This window comes from Leucopleurus acutus (assembly GCF_964270905.1).
Source record: "Leucopleurus acutus genome assembly, chromosome: 12".
Classification (NCBI taxonomy): domain Eukaryota; kingdom Metazoa; phylum Chordata; class Mammalia; order Artiodactyla; family Delphinidae; genus Leucopleurus; species Leucopleurus acutus.
In genome coordinates this window covers 12,799,701-12,812,282 of record NC_139154.1, presented here as the reverse complement: position 1 = coordinate 12,812,282, position 12,582 = coordinate 12,799,701, and the positions used below count along the sequence as shown (strand labels likewise).

General features: G+C 45.7%; 1 protein-coding gene across 5 annotated transcripts in view; it reads left to right on the top strand.

Moving 5' to 3' along the window:
- The first annotated feature begins 2,734 nt into the window (after positions 1–2,734).
- Positions 2,735–12,582, top strand: part of IMMT (inner membrane mitochondrial protein) — a 48,877-nt gene continuing 39,029 nt past the window's right edge. For all 5 annotated transcript variants that reach the window (XM_082851583.1, XM_082851582.1, XM_082851580.1 and 2 more), the window contains exon 1: positions 2,735–2,883. In XM_082851583.1, coding sequence (XP_082707709.1) covers positions 2,839–2,883 — 45 coding nt within the window. In that variant the 5' untranslated portion in view covers positions 2,735–2,838. The remainder of the gene's footprint in view (positions 2,884–12,582) is intronic.

Below are 12,582 nucleotides of genomic sequence, written 5' to 3'. Positions count from 1 at the left end.
TTATAGTCCCATTCATCCTGCGGGGGGGCGAGTTAAGGGAAAGGCTGCATTGATGAGGTCAGGGTTAGCGGTGGGTTGACCATCATCTCCAGGAACCAGTTTTCTCACCTCCAGCTGGATTCGCTCTCGTTCTTCGGTAGTGAACAGGATCCGGAGGAGCTGTTGGCAGTCATCCCAGGTGGGCTGATGAGTGAACATAACGCTATCTAGAAGAGCTATCAAGTCTTTAGGATTATCAGAGAAGCGGGCATTCTGGGTTTTCCAATTATATAAGTCACTGGTAGAGAATGGCCAATACTGGAGTCGGGGGTTCCCTGTCTCATCGGGAGGGCCTATTTCTCGCAGGGGTAGGGCTATGGTGGAATCCGGATGGCGGAACCCTGGGTCGCGCTGAGTGCGTCCACGGGTGCGTCCAGCCGGCCCATGGGAGTTATTTTCATTGGGCAGGAGGACCGGTAGTGCTTCTGCCTCTCGGTTCTCCGGTTCTGACCTGGGTGGCCCCTCGGGAGGGGCCGCAGGAGGTTCTACCAAGGGGAGAGGAGCAGGGCCAGGAGCAGGAAGGGGGACCGGTTGTGGGGCCAAAGGAGGAGGTTGATATGGGGGGGGGGGTCTAGGAGAAGGAGGTCTTGGCTATCAGAGAGTATGGGTGCAGTTGGGGCCTGAGGCTTGGGAGGTTTAGTTGGTCGGGCCGCAAGGATCTTACATGACCCTGATGACAAAAAGGGGGTCATCCAGGGAGGTGGGTTTTCTGTCAGGTCCTGCCATACCAGGATGTAGGGGATCTGGTCTGGATGGCCTTCTTTTCCTGGCAAGAAAACTCTAGATTTAACTTTTAGGATTATAGGAAGACAAAAGGTACCCTCGGTGGGCCAGCCAACCCCGAAAGTTGGCCATTCAGAGCGGCAGAAGGTAATTAGTTTTTTTCTCCGGATGTCCAGACTGAGGTTGTGTCCTCGGGACTTTACATCCCCGAAATTAGCGAGAAGGAGGGAGAGGGGGGTACTCTGTGCTTGGCCCATGTCTGGGTCCTGGAAGAGATTGGTTAGAGAAGGTTACTCTGAAAACGAAAGTGATTAAGAGCCGTCCCAATAGCGGAGCCTGTAAAAGGAGGAAGGGGAGGTTATCGCGTGCGCGCTTCAGATGGGCTATCAGCCCCAGATGGGTCGTGGTGGACGTCTCCAACCACACCCGACTAGGTGTCCTATAGCGCGTCCGCCAGGACTGTCCTAGTCCCCAAAACAGAAGGTACCCTGAGCCGGCTTACTTACCGATCGGTTGTCAGCGAGGACCCGTTGACCTGATGTCTGGTGGGCTCGGGGGCATCCCGGACGAGCCCCCAAATGAAATGCCCACGGTCGCGAGACCCCTCCACAAGACCACCAGAGTCGAGAGTCAAAGCCAAACGGCAAGGGTCATTTATTGCAGGTTCGAACCTGGACCTCTGCGCACTCGTTGCCGGTGGCGCTAAGAGGTCCCGATGGAGTTTAGTTCAGCTCTTTTACAGATAGGTACAATCAAGTTCGGGACTTTCCAGGGGTGGGGAGTACTGATTGGTTAACCTTTAAACAAAGACACGCCGTCTGATTGGTTGGATGATTACAAGGGGGGGGTCAGCAAGCGTAGTTACAGAAGCGAGAGCGGCTGGTTAAGTTTCGGTTTCGTTTCTCAGTTGGAAATACTTAAGACGGGGCCATGGTTACAAAAAGAAATAGTGCAAACAGGAAAACTGATGCAACCCTAACAGCGCTGCGGCCTCCACCAGCCCAACGGCAGGGCGGCGGGAGGCTGTGCGCCCAACTCCAGGCGGCGCTCCCAAATGTGGCAACCCAGCGCCGCGCCCTGGAAGGGCCCTTTCTCGGCCCTTCTCCTCAGAAAAGAAACTCCAGGAAAAGCACAGACTGAATGCAGGGCGTCAATTCAGTCTTATTCCCACCAAAGTAGAACGCAGTCCCCTCAAAAGTACTTTGCAAACGCAAGAGACACACAAGTTATTTAGTTTCTACGATATATTGACGGTAAGATCATAATTAGTACTAATAGCATTGACTATGGTGTTCAGTATTTAACGTGTGTTACCTTGATTACAGGCTCAGTGGAATACTTTGAACAGTGTTTCTGCACTGACCTCATCTTCCCATCCATCCCACAGATTGCGACCAAAATTACCTTTCTAAAATAAAAACTTGGTGAAGAAAGCGGTGTGGTTTAATATGAAGGAGTAGAAGCTGTGGAACCCGAAGAATCAGGGTTTCTATTCCTGCTGTGCTATTTATTAGATTCCTGAACGACACATTCTGCACAAAGATCTCCCCAGTGTTCTTTCACCCAGTCTCCCACAAGCAGGATGACTCCCGGAAGAAGGGCTGCCAAACGAACAGAACGCGCAAACCGAGACAACACCACTGTTTACGTAACTTTGGGCAAATCCATTCCTTTCTACGAAATATCCAGCTGACAGAAACAGCTGAGATGCTTTCTTGCTTGAATTCTCCGGAGTCACACCTGCCCGGTTTCCGCGCGGACCAGAGCCCGAGGTCCAGACGCACTGCTACCCACCTCAATCACCCAGTTACCCGAGCTTGGGGTAACAGCCAAGAGCCCCGAGCGCGACCCGGAAGGAGAAATCGCCCCTTCCGTCTAAGCAGGGCCCACCCTCTCCCAGCGGCCTGGACAAGGGCGAGAGGGAGCTGCGCGTGCGCAGTGGGGTTGGCTGCCCTTCCGGTACGCCCGGCGCGGAGAGGCGGCACGGACGCAAGCACGCACGGACGCAAGGTTTCCCCTACTTGCGCCGCTGCCCTAGCTCCCACTTACACCTGCAGCGCGGTCAGCCCCGCAGAGATGCTGCGAGCCTGTCAGTTATCCGGCGTGACCTCCACCGCCCAGGTGAGGACGCGGGCGCCGGGAGAGAGCGCGTGGTGAAACTGACTCCCGGCAGCCGGCGGAAAATAAGGGAGGCTTTGGCTCTGCCTAGGCCTGGGGACAGAGGCGTGTCTCAGGGCCGCCCTTATCGCGAGAGTCCCGGGTGAGCCCTTGAGGCAGTTAATTCGGCAGTTCGATGGACTGGAATGATTTGAGGGTTATTGCTGAATAGGGATGGGGCGTGGAGAAGAGAAGGTGGCGGGGAGGCGGGCGTAGGACGGGAGGCACGGCTTCGGGGACATGCCATCCAATCAGCCCCGCGCTGCCCCAGTCTAGGACCAATTGAGGCTGCTGGCGCCCGGGTCGCCGGTTGGGCGCTTGATAGGTTTCGCGCAGCCAGTGGTTGAAGGTCGACGGAAAACTGCAGTTCCCAGCAGAACATGCATAGCCTTGGCTTGTTGCATCTTAATAAGAAGGTGCCTGGACTGCTAGAGGCCGCGTTTGGGGGGGGGGGGGTGTCAAGATTGTAATTAATCAGGAGGGGCTGCCTTTCTTTTCGTAGCGGAGAACACTTCTTGAGCTAATGAAAGATTGTAATTTATGGAGCTCGAACACCTGGTACTCGAGGAAGGTTAGGCGTCATGACCTTGTGCTCATTTCTGAGATTAGCCTGAGGATCTGTGTCTTCAGGTGCTGGGACGACTTTGGCAGACATTCAGGGAGCCCAGACACCCAGTTATTTTTATTTCTGCATAATTATCAAAGTAATTTTCTGAAATTAAAAAAGGAAACCTATTCCCATTGCTCACAATTTAAAGAAAATTGGTATTTTGGCAAAATGTGGTATTTGCAAAACAGGTACTGTGACTCAAGCAATTGAGCAAACTCCCTGGGCACAGCGAGTTAGAAATAAAAGTCAAGCTTTTTATTTTTCAAGTTTGCTTATCTCCCCTTTTGTTTCCAGGGTAGGAGAAGCAGTCTCTTCTGTAGGAAAGTGCGGGGTAGTGTTAGTTTTCTGTTGCTTTATAACAGGTGCCACAGATTGAGTAGCTTAAAACAACACATTTATTATCTTAGTGTTTCTGGACATGAATGGTCGGGGTTCTCTGCTCGTTGTCACACAAGGATGCAAAGTGTTTTCCCTGCTGTGGTTCTCATTTGAAGCTTCTCTTCTAAGCTCCTTCAGTTTGTTGGCAGAATTCAGTCCCTTGCAGCTGTAGGGCTGAAGTCCCTGTTTTCTTGCTAGCTGTCACCTCACCCTTCCTGGGGGCTGTCTGAAGTTCCTTGCTGCAAGGTCCTCAGAGGCAGTTTGTAACACAGATGTTTACTTTCTTGCAGGGTACCAGGAGCTTGTCTCTTAGACTTCAAAATTTCTCTTAACTTCCCTGTTTCTGATCTCCAGACCCAGATTTAAACGGCTTATGTGATTAGGCCAGGCCCACCTGGGTAACTCCCTTTTGATTAGTTCAAGTCAACTGATTAGAAACCTAATTACATCTGCAAAATCCCTTTTGCCATACTACTCTAATCGTGGGCTTAACTGCAGGGGGCAGAGATCATGGAAGCCGACTTAGAATCTGGCCTATCATACTGCCCAAGTGGGGCTAGGAGGTTGGAGGAAGCATAACTGCCTTTCAGGGCAGAACTGGTGAGGTATGTTTTCGGAGCTCTCCTTTCAGGCCCAGTCTTGTTACGTCATGGTTGTCACTGATCTGTCTCTGTCTGCCCTGAAGTCCAAAACTACTTTTTCCTTCCTTGCCTTTATCAAAATATTTTCCACTTAATGGGATCCCAATTAGGAAATTAGGAGAAAACTGGTTAAAACTTCATATTAAAATATGAACCCTTTTCTAGCCTGCAACCAAGATTTCTTACCTTCCTAAAGCTGCTATCTTGAAAAATTCATTGGTTTATTCTTCTTATCTCCTCATTCATTCTATAGTATTTGCTCCTGTTGCGTTGTGAAACTCTTTTTGCTCTTCTCATGTAGTATCTTGGGTCCCATTTTACCCTTCATCTCTTTTATTTTCCTTTGTTGAGTCGACTTCTTCTTGTACCTCTAGAACTCTGGAACCCCAATGAACTTTCCCCCTCTCCCCCTTTCTCTTTTCTTTTAAGACATTATTTCAGAGCAGTTTTAGATTCACAGCAAACTAGAGGGCATTCCCCATATACCCTGTGCCTGAGGGATGCATAGCCTCCCCCTGTATTAACGTCTGCCACTGGAGTGTTACATTTGTTACAATTGATGAACCTACATTGACATATCATAATCACCCAACATCCGTTGTTGACACTAGCGTTCTCTTTTGATGTTGTACGTTCTGTGGATTGAGACACATGTATGATGGTATGTATCCATCACTATGGTATCATATAGAGTATTTTCACTGTCCTAGAAATCCTCTGTGCTCCACCTATTCATCACTTGCCTAGCCCCACCTCCTGGCAACCACCAGTCTCTTTACCGTCTCCATAGTTTTGCTTTTTTCAGAATGTCATATAGATGGAATCATACAGAATGTAGCCTTTTCAGATTGGTTTCTTTCACTTAGTATACTTCAGGTTCCTCCATGTCTTTTTATGGCTTGATGGATCATTTTTTTAGTGCTGAAAAATATTCCATTGTCTGGCTGTACCACAGTTTATTTATCCATTCACCTACTGAAGGACATCTTGGTTGCCTCCAAGGTTTGGCAGTTGAGAATAAAGATGCAGTAAACTTTTCAGTGCACGTTTTTACGTGGACATACATTTTCAGCTCCTTTGTGTAAATACCAGGGAGCACATATGCTGGATCATATGGTGAGAATATGCTTTGTTTTGTAAGAAACTGCCCCTCTATCTTCCAAAATGGCTGTACCGTTTTGCATTCCCAGCAGCAGTGAATGAGAGTTCTTGTTGCTCCACAGCCTCACCAGCATTTGGTTGTGGTCAGTGTTGGGGATTTTGGCCATTCTAAGAGGCATGTAATGATACTGTCCCATCTCTTTATATGCTCTCTTACTGGGATTACATCAGTTCTCAGAACTTTAATCCCTAAGCAGATGATTGTCTAGCCTCTGCTTTTGAACTTTGTACTCAAATTTCTAAATTCTTGTTGGATTTTGTCAAAATCCTTTCCACTCCATCACACCATCTTCTTTTTTTTTTTTTTTTTTTTTGCTGTACACGGGCCTCTCTCACTGCCGCGGCCTCTCCCATTGTGGAGCACAGGCTCTGGACACACAGGCTCAGCAGCCATGGCTCACGGACCCAGCCGCTCCGCGGCATGTGGGGTCTTCCTGGACCGGGGTATGAACTCGTGTCCCCTGCATCGGCAGGCGGACTCCCAACCACTGCGCCACCAGGGAAGCCCCACACCACACACCATCTTCTTAAATGTCTTCTGGCTTTTACTGTTGCCCTCCTAGAGTCAGTTCTTCACCTAGTTGTTAACAAAGGCCTTTAAAAAAGCATACAGACCATGTCATGCCCTCCCGTGACATCCCGTCTCATCAGAGTAAAATCTAAAGTCTTTACCGTGCCCCCTGGGCCCTTCATGATCTGGCTGTTTGCATATCTTATTTTTCTACTGGCCTCATTCTCTTCTTCTCACTGCCTTTTCATTTGCTGTTTACCCTGAAGTTCTCCCACACATCTTTGCTTAGCTCTCACTCCCTTCAGATATTTTCTCAGCTATCACCTTCCCTTCAGAGAGGCCTTCCCTATCTAAAACAGACCTCTGAGCACTCTCTCCTTTGCATCACTCTGAACTTACCCTCACCCTACTTGGTTTTACTTTGTAGCCCCTACCACCACCTGACATACTGTGTATTTATTGTGTATTTTCCACATTAAAATGGAAGCTCCTCAAAGGGACTGTATCCATAGCAGTACTCACAGTAGTCCCAGCTCCTAATAGGTGCTCAGTAAATAAAGATGTGTCATTTGTGACCTGTTTGAATGAAAGAATGACATGTTTGAATGAAAGAATAAATGTGTTCTGTGAATTTTTCTTAATTTCTGCAAGTGGATGTGACCTCCCTTAAACTTAAACCTCCATAGGTTTTAGAACCTCTCCAGAGAAACAGAACAGATAGGATGTGCATGTAGATAGAAAGATTTACTATAAGGAATTGGCCCATGCAGTTGTGGAGGCTGGCAGGCTTGATATGCACAGTCCCAGAGGAGCTTGTGGTGCATTTTCAGTCTGAAGGCTGGCAAACTGGAGACCCAGGAGAGCCGATGGTGCAGTTCCAGTCTGAAGGCATTCTGCTGGAGAATTCCCTCTTGGCTTGGGGAGACTGGTCTTTTTGTTCTATTCAGGTCTTCCATTGACTGTCTGAGGCCCACCCATATTATGGAAGGCAACCTGTTTTATTCATAGTTCATTGATTCAAATGTTAATTTCATCCAAAAACACCCTCCAAGTTGACATAAAAAATTTACCATCACGGCTGGCATCTAGCTTATCCTCAATGTGTGGACTTAATCATCCTTAAATTCCTTACATGTGGGTATTCAGCAGAAATGAATTGCTCTTTCTTTCTTTCCCAGAAATGAGCTTCAGAGCTCTGATTCTTCCTCACTTTACTTCCCAGACCTAACACCATCTGTCTTCTTTTAGTCCCAGGACTGCATGGCCAGGCCCAGCCTTTTTTGAGGTGGGCCTTGGGTTTGGAGGACCTGGGCTTTCAGCCTAGCCTGGCCCTCTCCCAGACTACAAATTTGGGAGTGGTCATCTGCACGTGCATTGATCTTATCTGCTTATAATTTTGAAAAAGCGAAAGAAACATTATTTTTGAGGGTTGACTAAGCTAGCTTATTTAACTAAGACCAAGTTTGATATCAGGGCTAATTTAGGACTGAACTTGTGTGTGGACATTTTTAGCTGTCATCTTCTGGAATTCTTTCTTTTCATTAGGGTTATAAAACACTGTTACTCAATAATAGATGTAGGTAGTGAGGCACACGTGGTAGAAAGTAGTTTAGTATATGATGCAGCCTGTTTGCTTCTATGCATATTAGAATCCTTTTTTAAAAAAAATAAATTTATTGTTTTAATTTTTGGCTGTGTTGGGTCTTCATTGCTGCGCACAGGCTTTTCTCTAGTTGCAGCGAGCAGGGGCTACTCTTCGTTGTGGTGCGTGGGCTTGTCATTACAGTGGCTTCTCTTGTTACGGAGCACAGGCTCTAGGTGCTTGGGCTTCAGTATTTGTGGCACGCGGGCTCAGTAGTTGTGGCTCGGGGGCTTAATTACTCTGCGGCATGTGGGATCTTCCCAGCCAGGGCTGGAACCCGTATCTCTTGAATTGGCAGGCAGATTCTTAACCACTGCGCCACCAGGGAAGTCTAGAATCCTTTTTTATTATTCTTCATTTTCATTTCTCTGGACCAATTGCTTTCAAACCATTTTGAAATACATTTTACATCATAACTTAGAACAGAAGATTCAGAGTATATAGGTAATATATATTTTCACACATATATGCAGAGAAAACTAGAGAAATATCACCTTCCTGCTTTTGCCATACTGATGAATGTCTGCTATTTCCTTGTCATAACTGAAAAGCACTTTTTCTCCTATAGAATATGTTTTTACTGGGAAATAATACTGCTTTCATGCCAAACTTAATTGGATTTGTGTATGTGATATATTTTTAACCTTAATGCATGATTCCTATAAAATAATTTTAGTCAACTATAGAAAGAGTTGTTGGATATTAATCTGTAATTTAAATGTAGAACTTGCCATTAACTTCGGGATACCTTTTGTTTGTGTGGGAGGAATCCTTATTACAAATCTCAAAACCGAAATGTCAGTTACAGCAAACGGCCACATCTAGAAGGGAAACCTGCAACCTCCAGATAGGGTTCACATGAGGGGACTTGTATTATAGTCTCTGTTTCCAGGATTGTGGTTTCTTTTTATATGTTCACTTTAATTTGGAAGAGCTAAGGAATAAGTGGTCTTTGCAAGAACATTACATGGGAATTGTGTGTTTTAACTTGCTTTGTTGGGTTTTGTTTGTTAAAATCATGTTTCTATAGGTTGGAAGCAGGAATGCTAACCTTATAACATTTATTACAAGGCTATATGTCAAGGCAAATTGTTTTGAACAGTATTGTCTTTTCTACATTGTTGGTTATTATTAATAAAAAGGTATTCCAGAACTAAGAAGTGTCCAGTATTTTGTGTGTTAAAGTTAGGACGTTTAGTTTATATAAATAAAGAGAGTTTAGTTTGGTGCTTAAGAAAGAGGGTTCTGAAGGTAGACTTTGGATTTGGAAGTGGTTTCTTACACGTGACACCAAAAGACACAAGATAAATTGGATTTCACAAAATTATAAAATGTTTTGGGGCTTCCCTGGTGGTGCAGTGGTTAAGAATCCACCTGCCAATGTAGAGCCAGAAAGTAGATAGTGGCTGACAGGAGCTGGGGAGAAGGGAAAATGGGGAGACTGCTTAGTTGGTACAGGAGTTTACTTTTGGAGTGATGAAGCTGTTCCGGAGCTAGGCAACGGCGATGGTTGTACAGCATTGTGGATGTACTAAATGCCTCTGAAACGTACACTTTAAAATGGTGAATTTTATAAGCGAATTTTACCACACAGAGAAAAAAACAAAACAAAACACTCAACACCAGGCAGTTGCAGATGGCCTGATATATACAGAGCTAGACTTAAATATATATATATAATTAAAGTAATATATAATAAACTTGAAGTAGCATCCATTAGCCAGAAATGGGACAATTTGAGTTTTCAAAAGGATAACAGTTGCAACTGGTTTAAGTTCATAGAAGTGTTTAAATCCATGAGTTGATAAAGATCCTGTTTTGGTTTGCTAAGGCACCTTGAGCTTGGGGTAAAAGATTTATTGACTGCCTCCCTCAGTTCTGGGGGTTTCTGGCCTCAGCTGGGCATTTTGTGTCCCTCGTGAGGTTGTAGTCAGGCCGTGGCTGGGGCTAGAGTCATCTCAAAGGCTTCCTCACTCCCGTGTCTGACAGCTGATACTGGCTGCAGCTGAGACCTCAGTGGGTCTGTTGGCTGGAACACCTACATGTGTGTCTGGGTTTCCTCCCAGTTTGGCGGCTGTGTTCCAAGAGCAAGTGTGATGAGGGGCAGAGCCAGGCAGAAACTGTATCCCCTTTATGTCTTGGTCTCAGAAGTCACAGAGCCTCACTTTCACTGCCCTCTATTAGTAAATTAGTAACTAAGGCATGCCCTTGTTCCAGGGAAGGGCTCAGTTTGCTGGAGGAGTAGCAAGTTTCTGGAAGAGCATGTGTTACAGGAAATATTGTTGTAGTCAGTTTTGGACAATACAGTCTGCCTTGTAGCCATGACAACTGGCATTCCTCCCACATGTAAATACATTCACAGCCTTCCTCATAACCCTCCAAAACCTGATCCCATCACAGCATCAGGCTTAGACTAACGGACCAGGATCTTGCCATCAAGTCAGATCCCTTTGCAGGTAAGACATCTTGAATGTGGTCTGTTGGGTACAGTTCCTTAAGTGCTTTTCCTTTCAGTCTAAAGACCTGTGAACTACAGAGACAAGTTATCTGTTCCCCATATACCCTACACACGATATAGTGTGACACTCCCATCCAAAGAGGCACACAGCAGTCACCGTTCATAACAAATGTCAAATCCACCTGACACATGTTGCTGCTTGCTTAATTAGGACTTAGTCTTCTTGCTTGGGAATGTTTCTCCATAGCTCTTTTTTTTTTGGCTGCACTGCACCGCATGTAGGATCTTAGTTCCCCAAACCCGAGCCCCCTGCCGTGGAAGCGCTTAGTATTAACCACTGCTCCGCCAGGGAAGTCCCTCTCCATAGCTCTTGGTTCTACCCTCTGGGCTTCATGTTTCACCCTTTGAATCATCCTTCCTTTTCTTTTTATTAATTAATTTATTTATTTTTGGCTGCGCTGGATCTTGGTTGCTGTGCGCGGGCTTCTCATTGTGGTGGCTTCTCTTGTTGCGGAGCACGGGCTCTAGGCGCGCGGGCTCAGTAGTTGCAGCACGTGGGCTCAGTAGTTGTGGCTCACGGGCTCTAGAGCGCAGGCTCAGTAGTTGTGGTGCACGGGCTTAGTTGCTCCACGGCATGTGGGATCTTCCCAGACCAGGGCTCGAGCCCATGTCTCCTGCATTGGCAGGTGGATTCTTAACCACTGCGCTACCAGGGAAGCCCCATCCTTCCTTTTCCAGATGTGTCGCCTGTTGGCAGCTGAATCGTTTTCTCAGACTGCTTTCTGTCTGTAGAGGTTCTAGAGGCCCAAAACCTCTATTTGTTTTATATTCTTCACCTTTAAATCCAGGCCGGCCTGTTTTTCATCTTAATGACTCTGTGGGTTTCTTGTGGGTCTTACTGGGGTGTTCTCCATTAGACAAGAGCCACACCCACAAATCTGATCAGAATAAGCTCTTCTCCAATTTTGGGCTCCCTGTGAGGCTGCTGTGGTCTCAAATCCCTAAGATTCTCAGTTGCCCTGTTGTTTAATAAAAAGAATATGGGATGCATACTCTTAAGGTCCTGAGTGGGCCTTTTCTCAGTATAAAAAGTTCTGTGAGGAGCGCCTCCTGAGATCTTTCTGAGGTCTTAAAGGATCGTTGCTAACTGGAGAGGCTGAGAATGAGAAACAGTCTTATTTTTTAACCCACCAAGTACTAGCTCCTTTATATTTCCTTCAAATTTTGCTTGAAAGCTAAACAGTTTTTTTCGGTTTGTTTGTCTTTCAGAAGCTTGGCGCTATCCTTATCATACTCTGCTAAAAGGAAGCAGTTGGCACTTGTGAACGTTCTGCTTAGTACTGTCTTTAGCTAAATCCATCAGTTCATTAGGTATAGCTATACCTAATTCTCTATTTTCCACGTCTTACCACGGGTGACAATTTTGATAAACTTCTGCCACTACATACAAAGATCCCTTTTTCCTCCAGGTTCCAAAAATATTTTTCTCACTTTTCTTAAGCCCTCACCAAGACAGCTTCTGTGAAGGCCATTAGGCTTCTGCTAACAGTCTCCTCAAGGCCCTTCCAACTTTCACTCCCCACCCCCCAGTCCCAAAGTCATTAACACGTGCTTTATGTTTTATAGTAGCACCCTATTTCCAGGTACAAGCATCTGTTTGGTTATAGCTGTAAAACAGATCACCCCAAACCTAGTCTTTATTTATTCTTTTATGGTAAATAATATTTATTATTATACAGATAAAAATTATATTGTATATACTTACAAGGAAATAACATGTAAGTAAATATCTTTCATTTCTAAGGAGGTTCCATTAGGAGGTTCTTGGGGTCTCATGAGCTTGCAAGGTTCTGGGGAAGTGGCAAGGTTCTAGAAAAGCATGGGAGCTGTGAAATATGTCAGTTTTTGGAAAATACAATCTGTCACAATTAATAAATGAAAACCAAAAAACCGCACAATTGTTCATCATCAGAGGATAACTGGATAAAAGGATAAAAAGAATCAACCATTTATCCTCCTTTCCTCTGTGAACTGTACTATTGAGTAATCAAATTGTAGATGAGGGGAAGCATCTCTTTATAAAATACGTCAGATTATAAATGAAAAATAGAATTAGAGACCACTTTTTGCAACTTCCAATAAATTAATGGATCTAGACATTGTACATTAGCACAATTGATAACAGCACAAAAAGAGAGGCAAGCAGATGTTGTGTACCTCCCGATGAAAGAAAACACCACCCCCTAAAGTCTTGCCAAAGAG